Below are 18,688 nucleotides of genomic sequence, written 5' to 3'. Positions count from 1 at the left end.
TTTTAATTTAAGCAATGCAATGGGAAGTAATAACAACTACCTGCAAAAAAATCAAACTGTAAATTATGCAACAAAAAAAATTACGAAAAATAGAAAAATGTACTAAAAGATTGTTGTATGACAGCTGTTGCATGCTTAGTGTGATAAAACTTGGAAGGTATGTACATTTATTTTAGCTAGAATTTGTAAACTGAAATGGTTAGCTAAAGTCACATCACAATTACTCACAAGAAGTCAGAAATTTCAAAGTATTAGCTTGTCATTGATTATTTTATACTAACAAGGTTAAATGCTTCCACTGAACAGAATAAGACTTCCAAGTGCCCAAATGATTTAGTGTAGAACACCTGCTTTCCCGAAAACTATTTCAGATATGCATCCAAGCAGCCTGAAACATACCTTTGACATACAAAGGGGCATGGCATCCTTTTACAAGCCAATCACACAGGAACCGGTTTTTCCGAACAGCTCCAAATCCTTACCTTTCTGTAGACAATCATATTTGGAGAACTCTCCTCTGGGTCCACAGCTTCCACATTACTCGGATCAGCGGGTGCTTGGGCCATGGTTGCCTCTCGTTGCTCAGACTGCAAGGACAGGAGCAAAAGTCAGCGTCAGCCCAGGCTGCATGGGCACATGGTGAGGACAGACAACCACCTCCAAGGCAGGCAAACGAGGATGGTACAGAGGGAACCATGCTCTGGACTTCAGCCAGTGCAGGATTTTATCACACTGTGTCAGGCAGTTAAATGCTTTGAACTGACTTATCTAAAGCACGATGCCCCGAAAGAGCAAAGCCGGCCAAGACGCATATAGCTGTGGTTTGGGTCATCCCATGCACACATTTCTCCCCCAGCTCTGATCTTTTATGATGAGCCATCATTCAATAAAAATAAAAATTAAAAGAAAAACAAACAAAAACAAAACAAAATCAAACAAAAAAACCCCACAATACTTCACACAATTCCTTTCCTTGCTATAAAGCACAAAAAGCTTAGACCTTTCTAGAAGCTTTTGAGGTACCTTCAAATAAAAAGCCAAGGAAGATAAAAAGCTTGCTGTGAGACCAAGTGAAAACCGCTGGAACCAGCAGGTGCAGCAGACTGACCAGCATGCTGCTGGTTGTCACCTGCAGACATCTGGAGCTGCCTTCTGGCTGTCCCCAACCCTGGGGCAGCACCGGGAGCTGGGGAGGCACCACGCCTTGCTCAGAGTGAGCAGCTTCCCTCCCCTCTGCTCATGATACAGCTGAGAAGAGGCAGCAGGACATAGGCAAACAGCCGTGAACACTACTTTTTAACCCAAACTACCTTCTAAAAGCATGGAAGTGCTGCCTTATCTTCTGGTCATGCCAGGCTTGAGGTAAAAATGCAAGTTAAAAAAAAAAAGTCACAGTGCAGTGAGGACACTTTAAAACTCTAAGTCAAATGTTACATTTTAAATTTTCTCCCATCAGCACATTTGACAAGTTACATCTTAGATGAGATGCTGCTGTGGAGCCGTGTCATGACCTTTCCTAGCCTAAGAGGTAACACTGCCTCTTACAGACATTGGCATTAAAGCTGTTTGACAAGCTCAACTTCTTTAACATTGAAAGTATTGAAATTTCCCATCTCAATATATTTTATTAAAAATTGAGACAATAAAAAGCCTAATTATGTTCACACATGCATAATCTATACATTCATTCCTGAAACAGTTCACCACTAAACCACCTCCCCTACTTAAGGAAGAAGATACCTTCCTAGTCCTTTCAGTATCTACTTTTCACGTTCTCACAGATGACATAGTGCCCTAGCATATAATACACAGATCCAATTACATGTATAATACAGCCCCAAGCCATTCCAGCTGCCAGTTACCAGCTCCCAAGGATCAGTCAAGTGCCAGAATGAGAGAAGCTCAGACCACCTCCCAGCTCTGTCCTGTTTCAGCAGTGAAAAGGCTATTGCTGTAACATGGCATCCTTCACTGGAGCCAGAAGCAGCTGAGATATCCCTTTAAGCAAGAGATAATAGAGACTAAGGATAAATCTACATCAGTCCAGACTCCTTCACTACTTTCTTTTATAAAGTGCTCATGCACACACACAAATGTGGACAAAAATGAATATGTATACGCACATAGCAATTTTGAAACTCAGTAATACAGTTCTAGCTCAAATTAAACAATATACATATATATAATCTTTCAAAGGGATATTGAGACCAGTTTAGACACTATTTTGTATTTAAAGGACATCGATTCATTTCAGCTCATATTAAACTCTCACATCTTCCTATAAATCCAAACACTGCACTGTTGTGTCAGGTCATGAGATAAAAAGGAAACTGAATTCTCTAAGCAAAATTAGATGCAAAAAGTTTAAACAGCACAAATGGAAAGGGTAAAACATTTTAAAATTATAGCTTCAAATTATTTACACTAATGTGCATTTTCACTGCACTTCTTGGTCATGACCTCAAGGCACTGAAGAATTAGGCTCTAAGTATCATCACTCAATTGAGTGCAGCAGGAACTAGGTTAAGATTCTACATGACTTTCTGAAGGCAATTACAAAGCAGAGTTGAAAGCACACGTCAAGCCACCCAAGTTTCAGCTTCACTTGCCATATATAAAGACCAAGTTCTCCTCTCTCATAGTACCTCTAAGATTATATACGCATACTTCAGAAGAAAACAATTGCTATTAACTTTTGAGCAACACTCCTTTAAAGAAGAAATTTCCAATTTCTAATCAAAAGGTCTCTGTAGCATTACTTAGCTGCACTTCACTTATTGCATTATTCACTTTGAACATCCACATTTACAAATTCTGTTGTTCTTGCTATACTGTCAGCACACTTGATCTTTTCTAATACTTCAGGATTTTCCACCACAGCACATCTCGAAGCTTTTCATCTACTGTGGTGCAACAAGACAAACATCTCACACAATATGCAGTAGTGGCTGTCACGCTGTTCCCGGTGACATCGAGGGAACCACCAACTGCCTCTGAAGATCTACCAGATGTAATAAATACAAACTAACCTGCTGGAAGACAGAAATTTGCCAAAGTGCTTCCCACTGGTGCACAGCATCTCCTGCTGGGTTTTGGTCAGGAGCCGCAGGAGCAGGTCCACCTTTGCAGAAGTGACAACTAGACACATGTCACAGGGGACAAGGATGGAGACAAGGTGACATGGTAGGACCAAGGTGCACCCTGGAGCAGAGACAGAAGTGGGCATGCCCTTCAGGCAGCCCACGTGCTGCTGGTGCTGGTATGAGGCTCAGCAGGGCACCCAGACCAGGGCTCCAGCAGGAACCTTGAGGAATTGTCAGGGTTCTGACTGTCATCCAAGTTTCTACTCTTTGACTACCTTTTTAAAAAACACAAAATCCTTCCTCAGATGGAATTCTTATTGTAGCAGGAAAAAAAAAAAGACTACCGAGAAAATAAGAAAGTGATAAGACATGGGAGTGCTCTTGGCTCTTCAAGGTGAAAGCCCACTGATGCAGGGTCCCTATGGATCCCATGACACCTGTGCTTTTCAACATATGGGAGCTGAGTGGAGCTCAGCATCCAGCAATGCAGGACTTCTTCCCTGCGCTCCTGCCTTGCTAAAGCCTGGTTTCAAGCCAATTCACTAACAGGGCAGTCTCACTAAAGATCGTGGCACTGACTTAACACCCAGAGAACACAGTCAAACTGCTGGCTACATGGCAGCAACACTTCAACTGAAAAGCATCATCAGCACAACCCCAAGAGAGCACCGCTTCACAGCTAGTCTACCTGGAACCTGGATCAGGGATATCACCAGGATGCTCCCCAGCCTGGTGCACTCAACACACTACTACCCACTGCTGATCTTCCAGGCAGGTGGGGAGGAAGCTGCATCCCACAGTCTGAGGGGAATGAAGAAAGATTTCAAGGCCTTGGGACGGTTGGTGAAAGAGTCTGGGGTGCAAGTTATTTTCTCTACTCTCCTTCCATTTTTGGGTGATGACGTGGGATGGAAAAGAAAAATTCAGTCCATAAATTATTGGCTACAAGACTGGTGCTACAGGCAGGGCTTTGGATTCTTTGATAACAGCTGTTTTTATAAGACAGCAGTCCAGACAGTGATACGTGGGAAAGGTTTATCTCACAGGGGCTAAAGGATGCTGGGGCAGGAATTAGCAGGGCTCATTTGGAGAGCTTTAAATTAGACTCGAAGGGGGATTGGGTTGTAGCTGGGCTTGCACCAGTGGGGCAGCACCTTAGAATTGATAAAAACCAGGAGGTCTCCCATCACCCTAGGGTGAAAACAGTGTGCTCAGCTCGCTCCCTGAAATGCCTGTACACCAATGCACACAGCATGGGAATAAGCAGGAGGAGTTAAAAACCTGTGTTTGATCAGGAGATTATGATCTGGTGGCAGTTACAGAGACATGGTGGCACAGCATACGTGACTGGAATGTGGTCATGGATGGCTATGTCCTTCTCAGGAAAGACAGGCCAGCCGGGCGAGGTGGTGGAGTTGCTCTTTACATGAGAGAGCAACTACAATGTATTGAGCACTATCCAGGGGTGGATGAGGAGAGAGTTGAGAGTCTGTGGGTGAGAATTAAGGGGCAGGGTGGCAGGGGTGATACTGTTATGGGTGTCTATTACAGGCCACCAGATCAGGCTGAGGAAGTTGTTGAGGCCTTCTACAAGCAGCTGAAAAGCAGCGTCACAATCACAGGCCCTGGTTGCGGTGGGGGATTTTAACTACCCTGATGTTTGCTGGAAGGACTACTCAGCCAGCCAGCCACAGTCTAGGAGGTTCCTCCAGTGGATTGATGATAACTTCCTGATCCAAATGGTGGATGAGCCAACTAGGAGAGAAACGCAGCTGGATGTCATTCTCACTAACAAGGAGGGTCTGGTTGAAGCAGTAAAGGTTGAGGGCTGCCTTGGTTGCAGCAACCATGAGATGGTGGAGTTCAGGATCTCATGTGGCAGGAACAGAATACCAAGCAGAATCACAACCCTGGACTTCAGCAGGGCAAACTTTGGCCTTTTCAAGCAATTGCTAGGGGAAATCCCATGGGCAAGGATACTTGAAGGTAAAGGGGCCCAAGATAGTTGGTTAGCATTCAAGGACTGCTTCTTCCAAGCTCAAGATCAGAGCATCCCAACATGTAGGAAGCCAAGGAAGGGAGCCAGGAGACCTGCTTGGTTAAACAGGGAACTGCTGGGTATGCTCAAGTGTAAGAGGAGAGTTTACAGATCATGGAAGGAGGGGCTGGCCACTTGCAAAGAATATAAGGCTATCGTCAGAGGATGTAGGGAGGCAACTAGGAAAGCTAAGGCCTCCTTAGAATTAAACCTGGCAAGAGAGGGGTCAAGGACAACAGAAAGAGCTTCTTCAAATACATGGCAGATAAAACTAACAATAGAGGCAATGTAGGCCCACTGATGAATGAGGTGGATGCCCAGGTGACAGAAGATACAGAGAAGGCAGAGTTACTGAATGCCTTATTTGTTTCTGTCTACCCTGCCCGAGGCTGTCCTTCCTGAGGAGCCCCGTACCCCTGAGGCCCCAGAGGAAGGCAAGAAAATGGAGGAGTTTGCCTTGGTTGATGAGGACTGGGTTAGGGACCAATTAAGCAATCTGGACATTCATAAATCCATGGGTCCAGATGAGATGCACCTGCAGGTGCTGAGGGAGCTGTCTGAGGTCATTGCTATGCCACTCTCCATCATCTAAGTCATGGGAAATAGGAGAGGTGCCTGAGGACTGGAAGAAAGCAAATGTCACTCCAGTCTTCAAGAAGGAGGACCTGGGTAACTATAGACCAGCCTCACCTCCATCCCTGGGAAAGTGGTGGAACAACTTATCCTTGGTGCCATCTCAAGGCATATCAAGGATAAGAGGGTATTAGGGGCAGTCAACATGGCTTCACCAAGGGGAAGTCATGCTTAACCTCATAGCCTTTTATGAGGACATAACCAAGAGGCTAGATGATGGCAAAGCAGTGGATGTGGTCTGTCTTCATTTCAGTAAGCATTTGACACAGTCTCCCACAGCATCCTTGCTGCTAAACTGAGGAAGTGGGATCTGGATGATCAGGTAGTGAGGTTGACTGTGAACTGGCTGAAGGAAAGAAGCCAGAGAGTTGTGGTTAATGGGGTGGAGTCTAGTTGGAGGCCTGTATCTAGTGGAGTCCCTCAAGGGTCGGTATTGGGACCAGTATATATTCATCAACAATTTGGATGAGGGACTAGAGTGCCCTGTCAGCAAGTTTGCTGATGACACCAAGCTGGGAGGAGTGGCTGACACGCCAGAAGGCTGTGCTGCCATCCAGCGAGACCTGAACAGGCTGGAGAGTTGGGCAGGGAAAAATTTGATTAAATATAACAAAGGCAAGTGTAGAGTCTTGTATCTGGGCGGGAACAACCCCAGGTTCCAGTATAAGTTGGGAAATGACCTATTAGAGAGCAGCATAGGGGAAAGGGACCTGGGGGTCCTGGTGGACAGCAGGATGACCGTGAGCCAGCACTGGGCCCTTGTGGCCAGGAAGGCCAATGGCATCCTGGGGTGTATTAGAAGGGGGTGGTTAGTAGGTCGAGAGAGGTTCTCCTTCCCCTTTACTCTGCCCTGGTGAGACCGCATCTGGAATGTTGTGTCCAGTTCTGGGCCCCTCAGTTCCAGAAGGACAGGGAACTGCTGGAGAGAGTCCAGCACAGAGCCACAAAGATGATTAAGGGAGTGGAGCATCTCCCTGATGAGGAAAGGCTGAGGGAGCTGGGTCTCGAGCTTGGAGGAGACTGAGGGGTGACCTCATTAATGTTTACAAATATGTAAAGGGTGAGTGTCACGAGGATGGAGCCAGGCTCTTCTGGGTGACAAACAATGATAGGACAAGGAGCAACGGGTACAAACTGGAACACAGGAGGTTCCACTTAAATATGAGAAGAAGCTTCTTCACAGTGAGGGTAACAGAACAATGGAACAGGCTGCCCAGGGAGGTTGTGGAGTCTCCTTCTCTGGAGACATTCAAAACCCACCTGGACACATTCCTGTGTAACCTCATCTAGGTGTTCCTGCTCCAGCAGGGGGACTGGACTAGATGATCTTTTGAGGTCACTTCCAATCCCTAACAATCTGTGATCTCTGCCTGGGGACAGGCCACCAGGGAGGAGGGTAGAGAGGCCAGAGCTCCAGTGATGCAGGCTACCTGCTGCAAACACAAATGAAACTGCTCATGGTCAAAGTACAGGATTTTTTACCCTAAAATTAGGTTAACATGTTGTATTTGCAACCCTCTAATTAATATAATGGTATGTAGAAGTGCCCATCTGACTTGCACAGTTCTCTGTTAAAAAACAAAGCAACAAAAAACTGTAGCCTGGCATGAAAGAATCACAAGACTAATTTTTCAAGGGATCCTATCGACACCTACTCTTTCTGCACGCTTTTTTGCTCACTGCCAGCCCTTTCTCCTCAAGATGCAAGCAGAAAGTCAACCCTACATCACTACACATGGTAAAAACAGAATCTGCCTCTGAACTTTTCTCTAAGCACATTTGCAATACATCAGCCAGAAGATAATCCAGCTTGGTCTTATACAAATATTTCATCTACAAAGGGGTGAGAAGGGTGAAAACAAACATTTTATTTAGGTTTAAAAAAAAAAAAAAAAAAGTATTCACACACAGCCTCTAGTCAAAAGCCTCACCAGTTACCAGGTGAAGAGTACTGTCAGCTCCTTACTCCTACATTTATTACATTACCAGTGGCTAATTCATACCACCCTGCATCCACACCCCAGCAATCTAAATCCAAATGCATATCTGCAAAAAATAAATGGTCCTTAAATTCCAACTTCTAGGTTCAAAAGATGCTATTTTGCCACAGCTGTTTTCTGACAATAGCCATGCTTGCAGTCATCCAGAGTACTCAGCAGCAAAAGTGATAAAAATTGAAAACCATTTGTGCTAGCTGTTCTCTCACTCTGCCATATACAAGGAGCGAATCAGCAGTCTTCAGTTTCTTGTTTATGGATAAGATGGCCTATTAAGCTTTTAAAAAATACTCCCAAAAATATGCTAAAAAGAGAGGGTACATTTACCTCTCACCATTTTTTTTCCCTTTTTATATTTTATTATTTATTATAGAACAGTTCTGCTTTTTTTCTGAGAAACACAAGCACACTGGACTAGATAGGCAGCTGCCAGCAAAATGCACTGAAACACTGTAAGAGTTCTACCTCTGTCTTATCAAACTCTCCCGAAAAAACAGAAGCTGCAAAGATATATGGCTCACATATGTTACAAAAGGATCAGTGGACTCCTTTAAACAGGAATAACCAATTAAAAAAATGCTCTGAAAAGCAGGGAAACCATTCTCTTCCACAGCTCACCTCTCTAGCATTTCTGATGCTGAAGCTTACTAATGAAATTTCAAAAGACAACAACCTTTACCTTTTCATGCATAAAAACTGTCAGTATTTAATCTCTGTGTATATGGAAATTCAATGAAAATAGGTAAGCAGCAAATGAAAATATTGCCATTAATGTTCCCAAATACTTTGATTACTGTAAGAAAATACTATTGTAAATAAAACCTATGCAAAAAAATTGTTATAGGCACAGAAACCCAAGTGCTTCATAGAAGTTACCCCACATAGAACTCCTTATAAACTCTGGGGTTTATAATTAACGGAGAAAGAAAGAAGAAAGACAAAGAAGAAATTCTGCAAAACAAACTTTTTTTTTTTTAAATACCACCTGGATTTAACAACCAAATACAAGGGTCATATTTGAACTCTTATCCTCCATTTTAGCAAGTTATCAAATTCATAAGCAAAATGTCACAGTGCAAAACATTTCTTGCACTTCAGAAATAAAAATGACATTGTTTGTTATATTATGCAAAAAATTTATCTCAGAAAACAGACTCTACTACATGAATCTCCATGTAGATATCTACCAGTACCACACAGCTGAAATACAATTTTGGGTGACAATCAGTGGAAATCACCTTTATGCTATAATATGCAATTTGTCTATTTCAAGTGCAGCTTATAACTGACATGTAGTGCTAATGTCAAATCATGAGAGATTTAGAGCTTCAGCATGCAATCAGAGTAAAATATAACTTCATGTCATTCATATCTAGTTAATTTTTTTTTCTAACTAGTGAAATACATCTAAACTACATGACTTTTCACATGCCTGAGAAATCATACAACCACATGCCTTGCTGAACTGGTAATTACCTAATAGGAAAAATCACTGCCTGGTCTGCTAGAATATTTAGACCAAATAAATCATGTTATTAAGGTGACAAGAATGGGAAGGGGGAGAAACAAACAAACAAAAAAAAAAAAAAAAAAAAGAAAAAAAACCACACACACACACAAAAATCAGTTACTCTGAATTCAATTAGTCTCCACTAATACTAAGTTGATCTTTCATATCCATTAGAGAAGTCTCTCTAGAATTGCACTGGGAAGAAAGAAACTTATATTCACATTTCTCTCCTGATTAACATTACTTCATGTAACAAGGACCTAGGCATGCCAAGCAAGGTGTCTATACTAGAGGACAGCATACAGTGTACTAGAGGATCCGCAGGTCCAACCTGGGCTATACTCTGCTTATAACTGGTGTTGCTCAGTCAGAGCATTGGACAATTCACCTCTGCTCCTCCTGCAGAAGTAAACCTGTATGACTAGTGAAATAACGTCCCAAAGAGGAACTGATACAACATCCACCTGAATCAGGCAACAGTCAGGAAGACTAGAGCAGAGATCAAAACTCCACCATCTCCTCCAGCATCCTTACTGGTGGGGAGGGGGAAATGTTCCTACTACACATGGCACTGCTGGCCACCATGCTCAGCAGAACAAGACTGTACAAAAACACGTTCCTCTCCTCAACCAGACAGGAGGACATAAGGGCTAGTGAAATAGGGGCTGGGCATTCCCACTTAAGGAGCCACACCGCAGTTACCAGGGTCAGACTGAAGGGTCTCATGCCACTGGATCCCATGGCCCTGCTTCCCTGTGTGGAGGAGCAGCAAATGGAGTCTGCTTTCCATCAGTGAAATACAGCTCCCAAAGCATCTAAAAATCCTTCCAATGACTCTTGTGGACATCAAATTGTTACTGAAGTTATTTTTCAAACACTTTCTCAGTGGAAGATAATCCCAGGCCTTCTGCCCCTCCTTGCAATGCCAAGCACTGCAGTACTATCAACAATACTCAGTCTGTTGCCTTTTTTTAAGGAACAAAGTATAAACACTTCCAAGCAACTGCACTTAATGTTCAAACTTTTGCCAAACCAATTCTTCTTTGTTTGTGAGAAAGCAGTTTTATTTATACTGAGAGAATTCATGGATTCTAAAGGACCTCATTCCTCCTCTTTCTGAGGTACCAGCTCACAGGGAACCCCATGCTGAAGTACTGCAGCCCAACACTTCTCTCGATCTGTAACCAGCAGGACACACCACGGGTGCACATCTAGGCATGGAAACAGCACAGACTCTCTTGCCTCACCCTGACAGAGTGGAAAGAACAGACCCAGCTTCAGGACACTCCCTTTTCCTTCTCTTCAAAGAAACTGGGATCCTGATGAAGATTAGATTTCCAAATTCTACGACTCTTACAGATATTTCCTAAAGGTGCAGTCCCCTTCCATACGTGTAACTGCTTTCTGTGAAAAACTTCCTACAGGTATGACTACATTTCCATACAGTAGTAGCTCAGGGAGGAGACTCTAGGCTCCTGATCACCCACACTGATTAATTGCTAGTTTGCTCCCAGGTTCACTTTTCTAAAGCTCCAAACCAGTATGTGGGCATAGGCCTGAGAACACAGTTCTCCCCCATCACCACTTGCGCCCAGGAGTCAGCATGGATGACCTTAGACAGGGTTTGCCTTCTCTACTTCTTTGCCATTCCTCCAACAGTTCCCCAATAGGTTCTGCAACCCCGTACAGCCTCCCAAAGTGTCCCAAGTCACACCATGCATAACTTCATCCTTTTGATGGGCTGCAGGACAATTTCACATTTTTAAACACTGTAATTGGGGAGAAAAAAAAAAAAAAAAAAAAAAAGAAAAAGCACCAACCACACATAATGGTCACTGTATCTTCAGGTCACAGATATACGATCTGAAGGCCAGAAGAGGCTCCTCTAGCCAAGTATATGCACTATGGACATAGCCATCTTTCAGACGGAACTAGCTCTCAGACATGTGGCAATCCAAGCCACTTGGCTTCCTGCAAGTAGACACAGTCTACAAGTTTAAACTCAGCCCACTGTGTAGTCTAATGTGAGCAGCTGATTTCTGCAGGTACTCCTCTCCAATCACTTGCTGTTCCCAATTATATATGTCCTTTAATAAAATGTCCAAATATTCATGGCATGGCAGTCTGAGCAGAACATTGCTAACCAGGGATCACCAAGGCCTTGTACCACCTCCAAAAAAAGGCTTTCTCCATGGTCTTGAGCAATTTTCTCTCCATCTGTGGTAGTACTCACCCAGTCACAAAGCTGCATAACAGCAGACACTAAGGATGGAGAATTCCAGTTGTTCCAGTTGTGTTTGTCACAGGTGACCTGCCTCAGTCACCTGGCAGATGATCAGACTGCTTCTTGAGAAACCATGGAAGTTGGTTACTTTCCTCAAGAAGCCACACCCCATTGTGATTCTACATATTTCTACATCTGCAGATATTTGTAGCTATTTTAGAATGCTGAAAATACTGCCTGCAACTGGATGCTACATCCAGGAAATCTAGGGATGGAAGCCAAGATAAAGTACATTTCTTGGCATGTGACACTGACTAGGTCCTGAGTTCCCTGATGCCTAATTAGAAGCTTTTTTTTTTTTCTAGAGAGAGAAATATGCACTGTTTTCTGGTCTGTCCACCCAAGGTGTGCTGAAAGCATTGGTCATTTAAAAGGAAGACACTTCCCACTTTCAGAGTTTTCGATCTATTACTCACAGATGATAAACAAGGAGAGCAAGGCAACCAAAAGAAAAAAACAAATGGGGAAGGGTAGTAACAAGTATTGACACATGAATTGCCTATTAACAAGGCAAATTTTTCCCTTTATGAAATCAATTGTTAAAATGGGCACTTGCATGCCAAATTTACTTTTAATGGACCAGCGTAATGTTATAACCAGGAAGAAACTGCTTCCAATACATTTACCCTTCTTCCAAAGAATTCAGAACAAAATGTAGTCTCTACCTTCCGATAATACTGCTGTGAGTGCAAGGGCTCTTGGAAATGCTCTGAGCCAACATGTTAATATCAAGGATAGCTACAGAGAATGTAACAGCAAATATATGCTGAATAGTTAACTGAAACAAGTGACAGCACTACACAAATTCAGAAATGCAAAGAGAGAGATATAGCCCAACTTCGAACTTCATCTGAATTGGTGATCCCAAACTACTGCAGTATTTCTAAAGTGCTATCAATCTGCAAGGAGCAGTTGCTAACAAGAGAGCTGAAGCTGTATTTTGTTGGTTTGCAACAATGCCAACTTATTGGCCAGAATCATTCCCTGTGGAAAATGAGTAACTGCACCGAAAATAGAGAGCTTGAGGGCAGAATTCTAATCCCTTCTCCAATAAAAATCTTCTTCGAAAAATCATGTTCCTTGGATCAGTTAAGCTGTGCTAAGAGCAGCCTGTCTGTGAAGTTGGTCCATCAAATACATCATCTCTGAAAGTACCTTGTACTTTATGCACCATAGAAAATACTAACTGCAACTACAGGAAGCTACTTCTGGGACTGCATTTCTATTTTACACTGTATCGAATAAGTTGAAAACAACTGAATAAAGTTGATTCAAAGAGAAAACTGAATTAGAAGAAGCACAAACTAATTGATACTCTAATAGAGGCTGACAAGAAAATCAAAACATTAAAATTTAAAAACTACAGGCCTCAGTATCTGTTAGATTCCAAATTCAGAATTACTCCACCTAAACTCCTTGTTCCAAACAGAGCTTGCCAAAATAAAGCTCAAATCGTCTAATGCAAGTTGATATAACAACCAATTCACCCCTGCATTGATCAGTGACTGCAGAATCTCATTTAAAACATCCCAAGTTGCCGAGAGTCCTTGCTGGTTGTTCATTCTCAAGAGAATGGAAAACTGCAAGTACCCTGCAGTCAAATATAATGGGAAATTTACTAACCAAAAGCACAGCTGCTATTGAAGATGTGGCACCATGCAATACCCTGGTGCAAAGGAGCACAACCGGATGCAAGCCAGGTACTTCAAGGACATGCTGCAATATATTAATACTACGATTTCACTGTCCTGCTGTTTATCACAACAACACACAGCCTTTTCAAATGTGAATTACATCCTAATAACTTCAGTAACTGCCATGTAAAAAATAATCTAAGCCACTCCCAAACTGGCTAGTTCAAGTTCACACACCCACACAGTTCAACAGAGTCTACAAATCCCACTGCAGTGGTTCATCTACCCTGAACTTCACAATGCCATAACTGGACTACTATAAATACAAATATATGCTACGTACATTATAAATACTCATATACTTTACTACCACTGCTGCTATACTATAATATTCATATAAAGACATTTCCTTTAATTGAACTAATACACGTCTATGCCAATCTACACTAGTGAAGGCATAACCTAAAACTAGTCGCTCATCTGTGACAGAGGCAAATATTTTCTTTCACAAAAATGATAAACTAAATCACAGTGAAATTAAGTGACTTCCCACATTCACATAATGGATGACAGAGCAATAAATTAAAAATATAAGCCCTGACTTTTAAACCATTAGTTATCCTTTGCTAAATACACATCCCCATAGCATAGTAGGCCTGTAGTAATCAATTTGAGGAGCTTTTAATTAGCCTGTGAATCTTTCACCTCTGATGCCAGGCTCCATACGCACAGTGAAAAACATGAAATATTGTCCCTTTCCACTGGGATGATGTTTGTAAAATGTAACTGAAGATTCCAGGAAAAAATACAGCACTCATTCCTCACCGCTGCCTAACTACCTCATGGTCCCTACCACCCCCACAGAGGTGAAATGCAGCACCTGTGCCATACTCTGTGGATGCTCAGCCTAGGAACAGATAGCTGTTTCCATCATGACCATGCACAGAGCTCCTGGGACATCAAAATGTCAGAACCTTATTGCTCACTGAAATTTTAATCTACCCCTCTTTCTCTGTCTCTCCACATTCTTTGCTACCAGCTACAGAGATGTTAAAAAACAGTATGAGATCTGATGCAACACAAGTGGGCAGCAGCAATCTCTCTTGACTCCACAATCTTTCTAGGGCTTGACAACCAATTAAGAAAATACAAATTAGCTCCTCTTTCTTGCTCTTCTTCATAGATAGAGCACAGCAGCAGAAATTAGCTCATTCCCCAGTCACCACAATAAGTTGTTACTCCAGCTGGAAACAGTAACTGAAATAATGGAAAAGCCTTTTCATTGTAAAATGTATATAGATTAAGAAAATGCTGTGGATTTACTAATATTAATATCATCCTTCAAAAAATTTAAAAGTCACTATATCACTAAAGGAAAATTGTAATCAAACACAGTTTAGAACTTTCACAATGCATCTATTATTACCTTTTCAAGGCTATGAAGGCAGGCCAAATTTTCCAAAATACTTGAGACTGCACATACACTATCCACCTCTAAACCCCGATAAATCCACCACCACACAAGCAGTGCTTTGACAGTTGCTACACAGAAAGTTAAGAGATAAAGAATGGAGGCAGAAATTTGCAGGAAAAAAAAATTTTAAAAAAGAGTTAGAGATGTAGGAACATAATTTAGTTCAGAATATGAAGACAGATGTTCAACTATATGTAAGAGTTCAAAGATGGAAAGAGGGAATTTTGTAGCCTGAGGAAGTCAAACATGTAGCTCCACAGGAACCAAGTGACTGACTCATCCAGATGCTTCTGAAAACCCAAGGTGGTATCCACTACCACCAACAGGCACCCCAGCATTTCTGAAATGTGCTTGGCCAGCACAGCTCTGGTGGGCTTTTCTCTCAAATGCAGACAGAGCCACCAGCATTCAGGGTTAAAAGTACCACTACACCTTCAGTAATAACACAGGGCCATGATATCTCACATCTCGTTTGACATGCCAGATGGCAGAGTGCTGTCTGATGCCACCTTGATGACAGCAGTTAAAGGCTGACAAGAAAAAATACCCAAATCATCAATGTAATATTCTTATTGTACCCAGCTTTTCTTTGTAATTATAATGCTGTGGTATGAATCGACACAGATAATAATGCAGTTGGGAAGAAGCTCTGAGAAGAGTCCCAAGAGGAGCCAGGAGCATTTCAGTTCTAATGACTAGATACAATATTTGTACCACAAAACAGTCCAGAGCTGCTCAGTGAAGTGGACCTGTGTATTCACACAATCTCCCCTCTTAAGAGCCTAGCTGGGCTTGCAGACACACAACAGAAGCTCCAGGTGATGAGCACACAGAACACAATAACCAATCATAAGGGCAAAATTGCAGTCTCGTAACATTGAGCATAGGAAGAGGTGCTCACCATCCTGTTATTTCCATTAGGGCACCTGAGCCATGGCACTGCAAGATTCAAAAGTTTCAGCACAGACTAACACAGTATCCTAACGTACCATGTTAAGAAGACACAATGCAGCTATTTTGTCTTCCTGCTACTCCACATACAGCAGGTTCTTTTCTTTCCTTGCCATCTGCTAGTTTGCTGCAGTCTGCTGGGACAGGACTGCCCTCTCCTTTTCTCTTGGTCTTGGCTGCTCAAAGGGACAACAACACATCCTAGCATTTCCAGTCCATACACTCAGCTTTCCTCCAGCTGCCTCAGAAACATTAACCAGCACAGAGTTACTCTGTGAACAAACAGTAATCACTGCTCAGCTCTCCTGTGCCCGTGTGCTGCACCAGAATTACATGCTAGACAATGAAACACTTCATAAGGGGTTCATAAGAAGGTAACTGCTGCCTTAAGAGGACACACCCTTTCCTCTTCTCCTCAGGTGTCACTGATTTAAGCAGTTATCTGCCCTACCTGCATCGCAGGAGCCATCAGAGAGAAACTAAGGCAAGCAGTGTTCACAATGACTAGATGCAATTTCTTATTATGCCTCTTCTTAGAAGGGAAGGGTAATAAGAAGAAACCAGAAAAATCAGTCAGGTAGGTGATCTTCAAATACTTTTATGATTATAAACTTCAGTATAAGATGTGTAGCAAATAACTATTTTTCCTTCTGATCACTACTACAGTTCAAAAAGGAAAAAAATAAGGGCTATCTAAACTCCACCACACTTGTAACCAGTTAGGAAAGAAACTGCAATGTTCCCCATTAATTGTTCTATTAGTCAGCTCATCTAAAAATAATGTCAATATCGTCTGAATCTAAACAGTTTCTTCAGCATTTAACACACCCTTTCAAGCAATGAGCACTATTATTCTGTGTTTGTAATCATGTGTCCCCAAGTCAATAACTGCTCTTGAACATCTGACCTCTTTTTAAAGCAGATTTACAAGGAAGTATAGTGAAAGTGTTCCCAGTCAGCTGGTGATAAAGTATTATGGATCATAACCACACAGCAGTTGCTAGGTCTTCCAAGCTGCAAGATTAGGATAAATCTAGTATTCAGGGAAGAGAAAAAAAATACACAACCTTCCACTTCAAAATAAACCCAAATCGACCTTGGAGAATATTCAAAATTATATCAAATGCCTTAAATCCCCAAAGCTTTGAACAATGGTTAACCTCTTTCACTATGCTCTTCAGCAAGCAATTACAAATAACACAATACCTTTACCAAGCACTTTTCACGCTCGCAGCTCTCAAAGCACTTCCCACAGAAACACACAAACGAAACGTAGCTTGCTTTGGGGTGGGAAGCCACCAATATACAGCATAACGCACCAGCACAAAGGTGAGTTTTACAGTCTTGCTTTATTTACCAAAGACAGGTTTTCCTGCTTTCTGATCCCTACACCCTGGCAGTCAGCAAACAAAAAACAATCAAGAGGAATTATGCATATCCATAATCTTTAATTTCAGGGAAGCTTTAGGAAGCGCCACGCTGCTCTGTAGCACGCAGGCTACACTAGGGATGCCGCTCAGTCAGGCCCCTTGCAGGGCGGCTCAGAGAAGCCCCGACTCACCCAGGCAACCCGGCGAGGTCGGCGTGCGGCAGCGGGAGCAGAGCCGCTGCGGGCGGGACAAACCCGCGGGCGCCGGCAGCTCCTGGGAGCGGCAGTCCCGGCTGCTGTTATGTCTGCGCCCCACAAGCGGCAGCGTGCCGCTAGCTATACAAAAATCTGCATCTCCCTCGGAAAAAAATACTTGAAGCTCCTTCGCGGGCCCCACAACCTATTCCTCTATTTACGCCATCGCAGCTAGCGACTAAGGAGATGCTTTTAGTGTCACAGGAGATTAAGGCTCCGGGAGAAGAGTGCCTGGCAGCTTTACTCTCTCGCACCGATCTGCCTTCATGCAAACGCACTTTGTCGGCGGAGGAAGGTGTATTATTACCATACACTACCGAAACGAAACAGTTTCCAAGTTTTCCCACAGGGCATCAGTTCCCCTTTCAAGCTGTACCCCAGCGCTCGCTCCCCCTTCTCCTTCCCCGAGGCCTCCCCCCGAAAAGCTCTGCACTTCCAGGTCACAACTTGCCCTGTGCCCCCACCGAGCGCCGGCTCCCCGGGCACAGCCCCTGTACCTGCTGGGACACCACGTCCCCTGAACCCCCGCTGAGCCCCAAGAGGAGAGGGCACCCCCGCACCGCCGGGACAGGGCCCGGGCGCCTGCAGCTCCCTGGGCCGTGACCTGAGGCCGGGCCCCCTTCCCCGGGGTCCCCGCGGGAGGACGAGCCGCAGCCGCGGTGCGCTCGGGGGGGACCGCACGGCCCGGGGAAGGAGTACAACCGCCCCCGCCTGCTCAGCGGCGCGGGCCAGTATATACACGGACATATACACACATACGTGACACACACACCGCCCTGCACCTGTCCGCTACTACCAACTCAGAGAAAACTCCCCTCTCGGGGCCGCCCGGGCAGCTCCCTCCCCCCGGGCTGGGGCTTAGGGCTCCGCTGTCCGCGGCGGGACCGGGACACGCTGTGAGCGCAGAGCTGAGCAGCAACCGCTCCGCCAAACAAATGCAGATAAAGAGGAAAATAACAGCGCCGGGCGCAGCCCCTGCCCCAACCTTGCGTGCAGCCCACTCCCATTACCTTAACAACCGCGCCGCCGCCGTCCCCTGCCGCCCCCCGCCTGGCCTCTCCTCAGGGACGGTGGGGAGCCCGCACCATGGCGTGAGCCTGCGGGCGGGGCCGGCGCTTTCACCGGGGCTCTTCCCCGCGCCTCTTCCAAAATCTCTTGCTCTCCTCAGCGCCCCACAGGCTGCAGCGGGGACGGCGGCGCAGGCGACGCTGCCGCGGGAGCGCCGCGGGCACACCACACCGCTCCCCCCACGCCCGCCCCGGCCGCCCCGCGCTGCCGCCGCCCGACCCTCCGCCGAGCCCGCGCCGGGCGGGCGGGGGCGGCGGCCCGGGCGGGGCCGCGGGGGCGGTGACGGCTCCGGCTCCGGCCCCGCTGCAGCAGCGCCCGCTGCGGGCAGTCCGGGCACACCTCCCACGCCCGGCGCTGGGGAAACCGCGCTCGCCCCGGTCTTGAGCCTGTCG

General features: G+C 44.6%; 1 protein-coding gene across 9 annotated transcripts in view; it reads right to left on the bottom strand.

The window, feature by feature from the left end:
• RGS6 (regulator of G protein signaling 6) overlaps positions 1-18,448 on the bottom strand; it is a 294,856-nt gene extending 276,408 nt beyond the window's left edge. For all 9 annotated transcript variants that reach the window (XR_014184622.1, XM_082058421.1, XM_082058415.1 and 6 more), the window contains exons 1-2: positions 18,239-18,448; positions 483-587 (exon numbers count right to left, since the gene is read on the bottom strand). Coding sequence is in view for 8 of the 9 variants with exons in the window: in XM_082058421.1 (XP_081914547.1) it covers positions 483-566 (84 nt within the window). In the remaining variant the exon portion in view is untranslated. The remainder of the gene's footprint in view (positions 1-482; positions 588-18,238) is intronic.
• Positions 18,449-18,688: the final 240 nt, after the last annotated feature.

Source organism: Streptopelia decaocto (genome assembly GCF_964273445.1).
Source record: "Streptopelia decaocto genome assembly, chromosome: 7".
Taxonomy (NCBI): domain Eukaryota; kingdom Metazoa; phylum Chordata; class Aves; order Columbiformes; family Columbidae; genus Streptopelia; species Streptopelia decaocto.
This window is presented reverse-complemented; position numbering and strand designations above follow the sequence as displayed.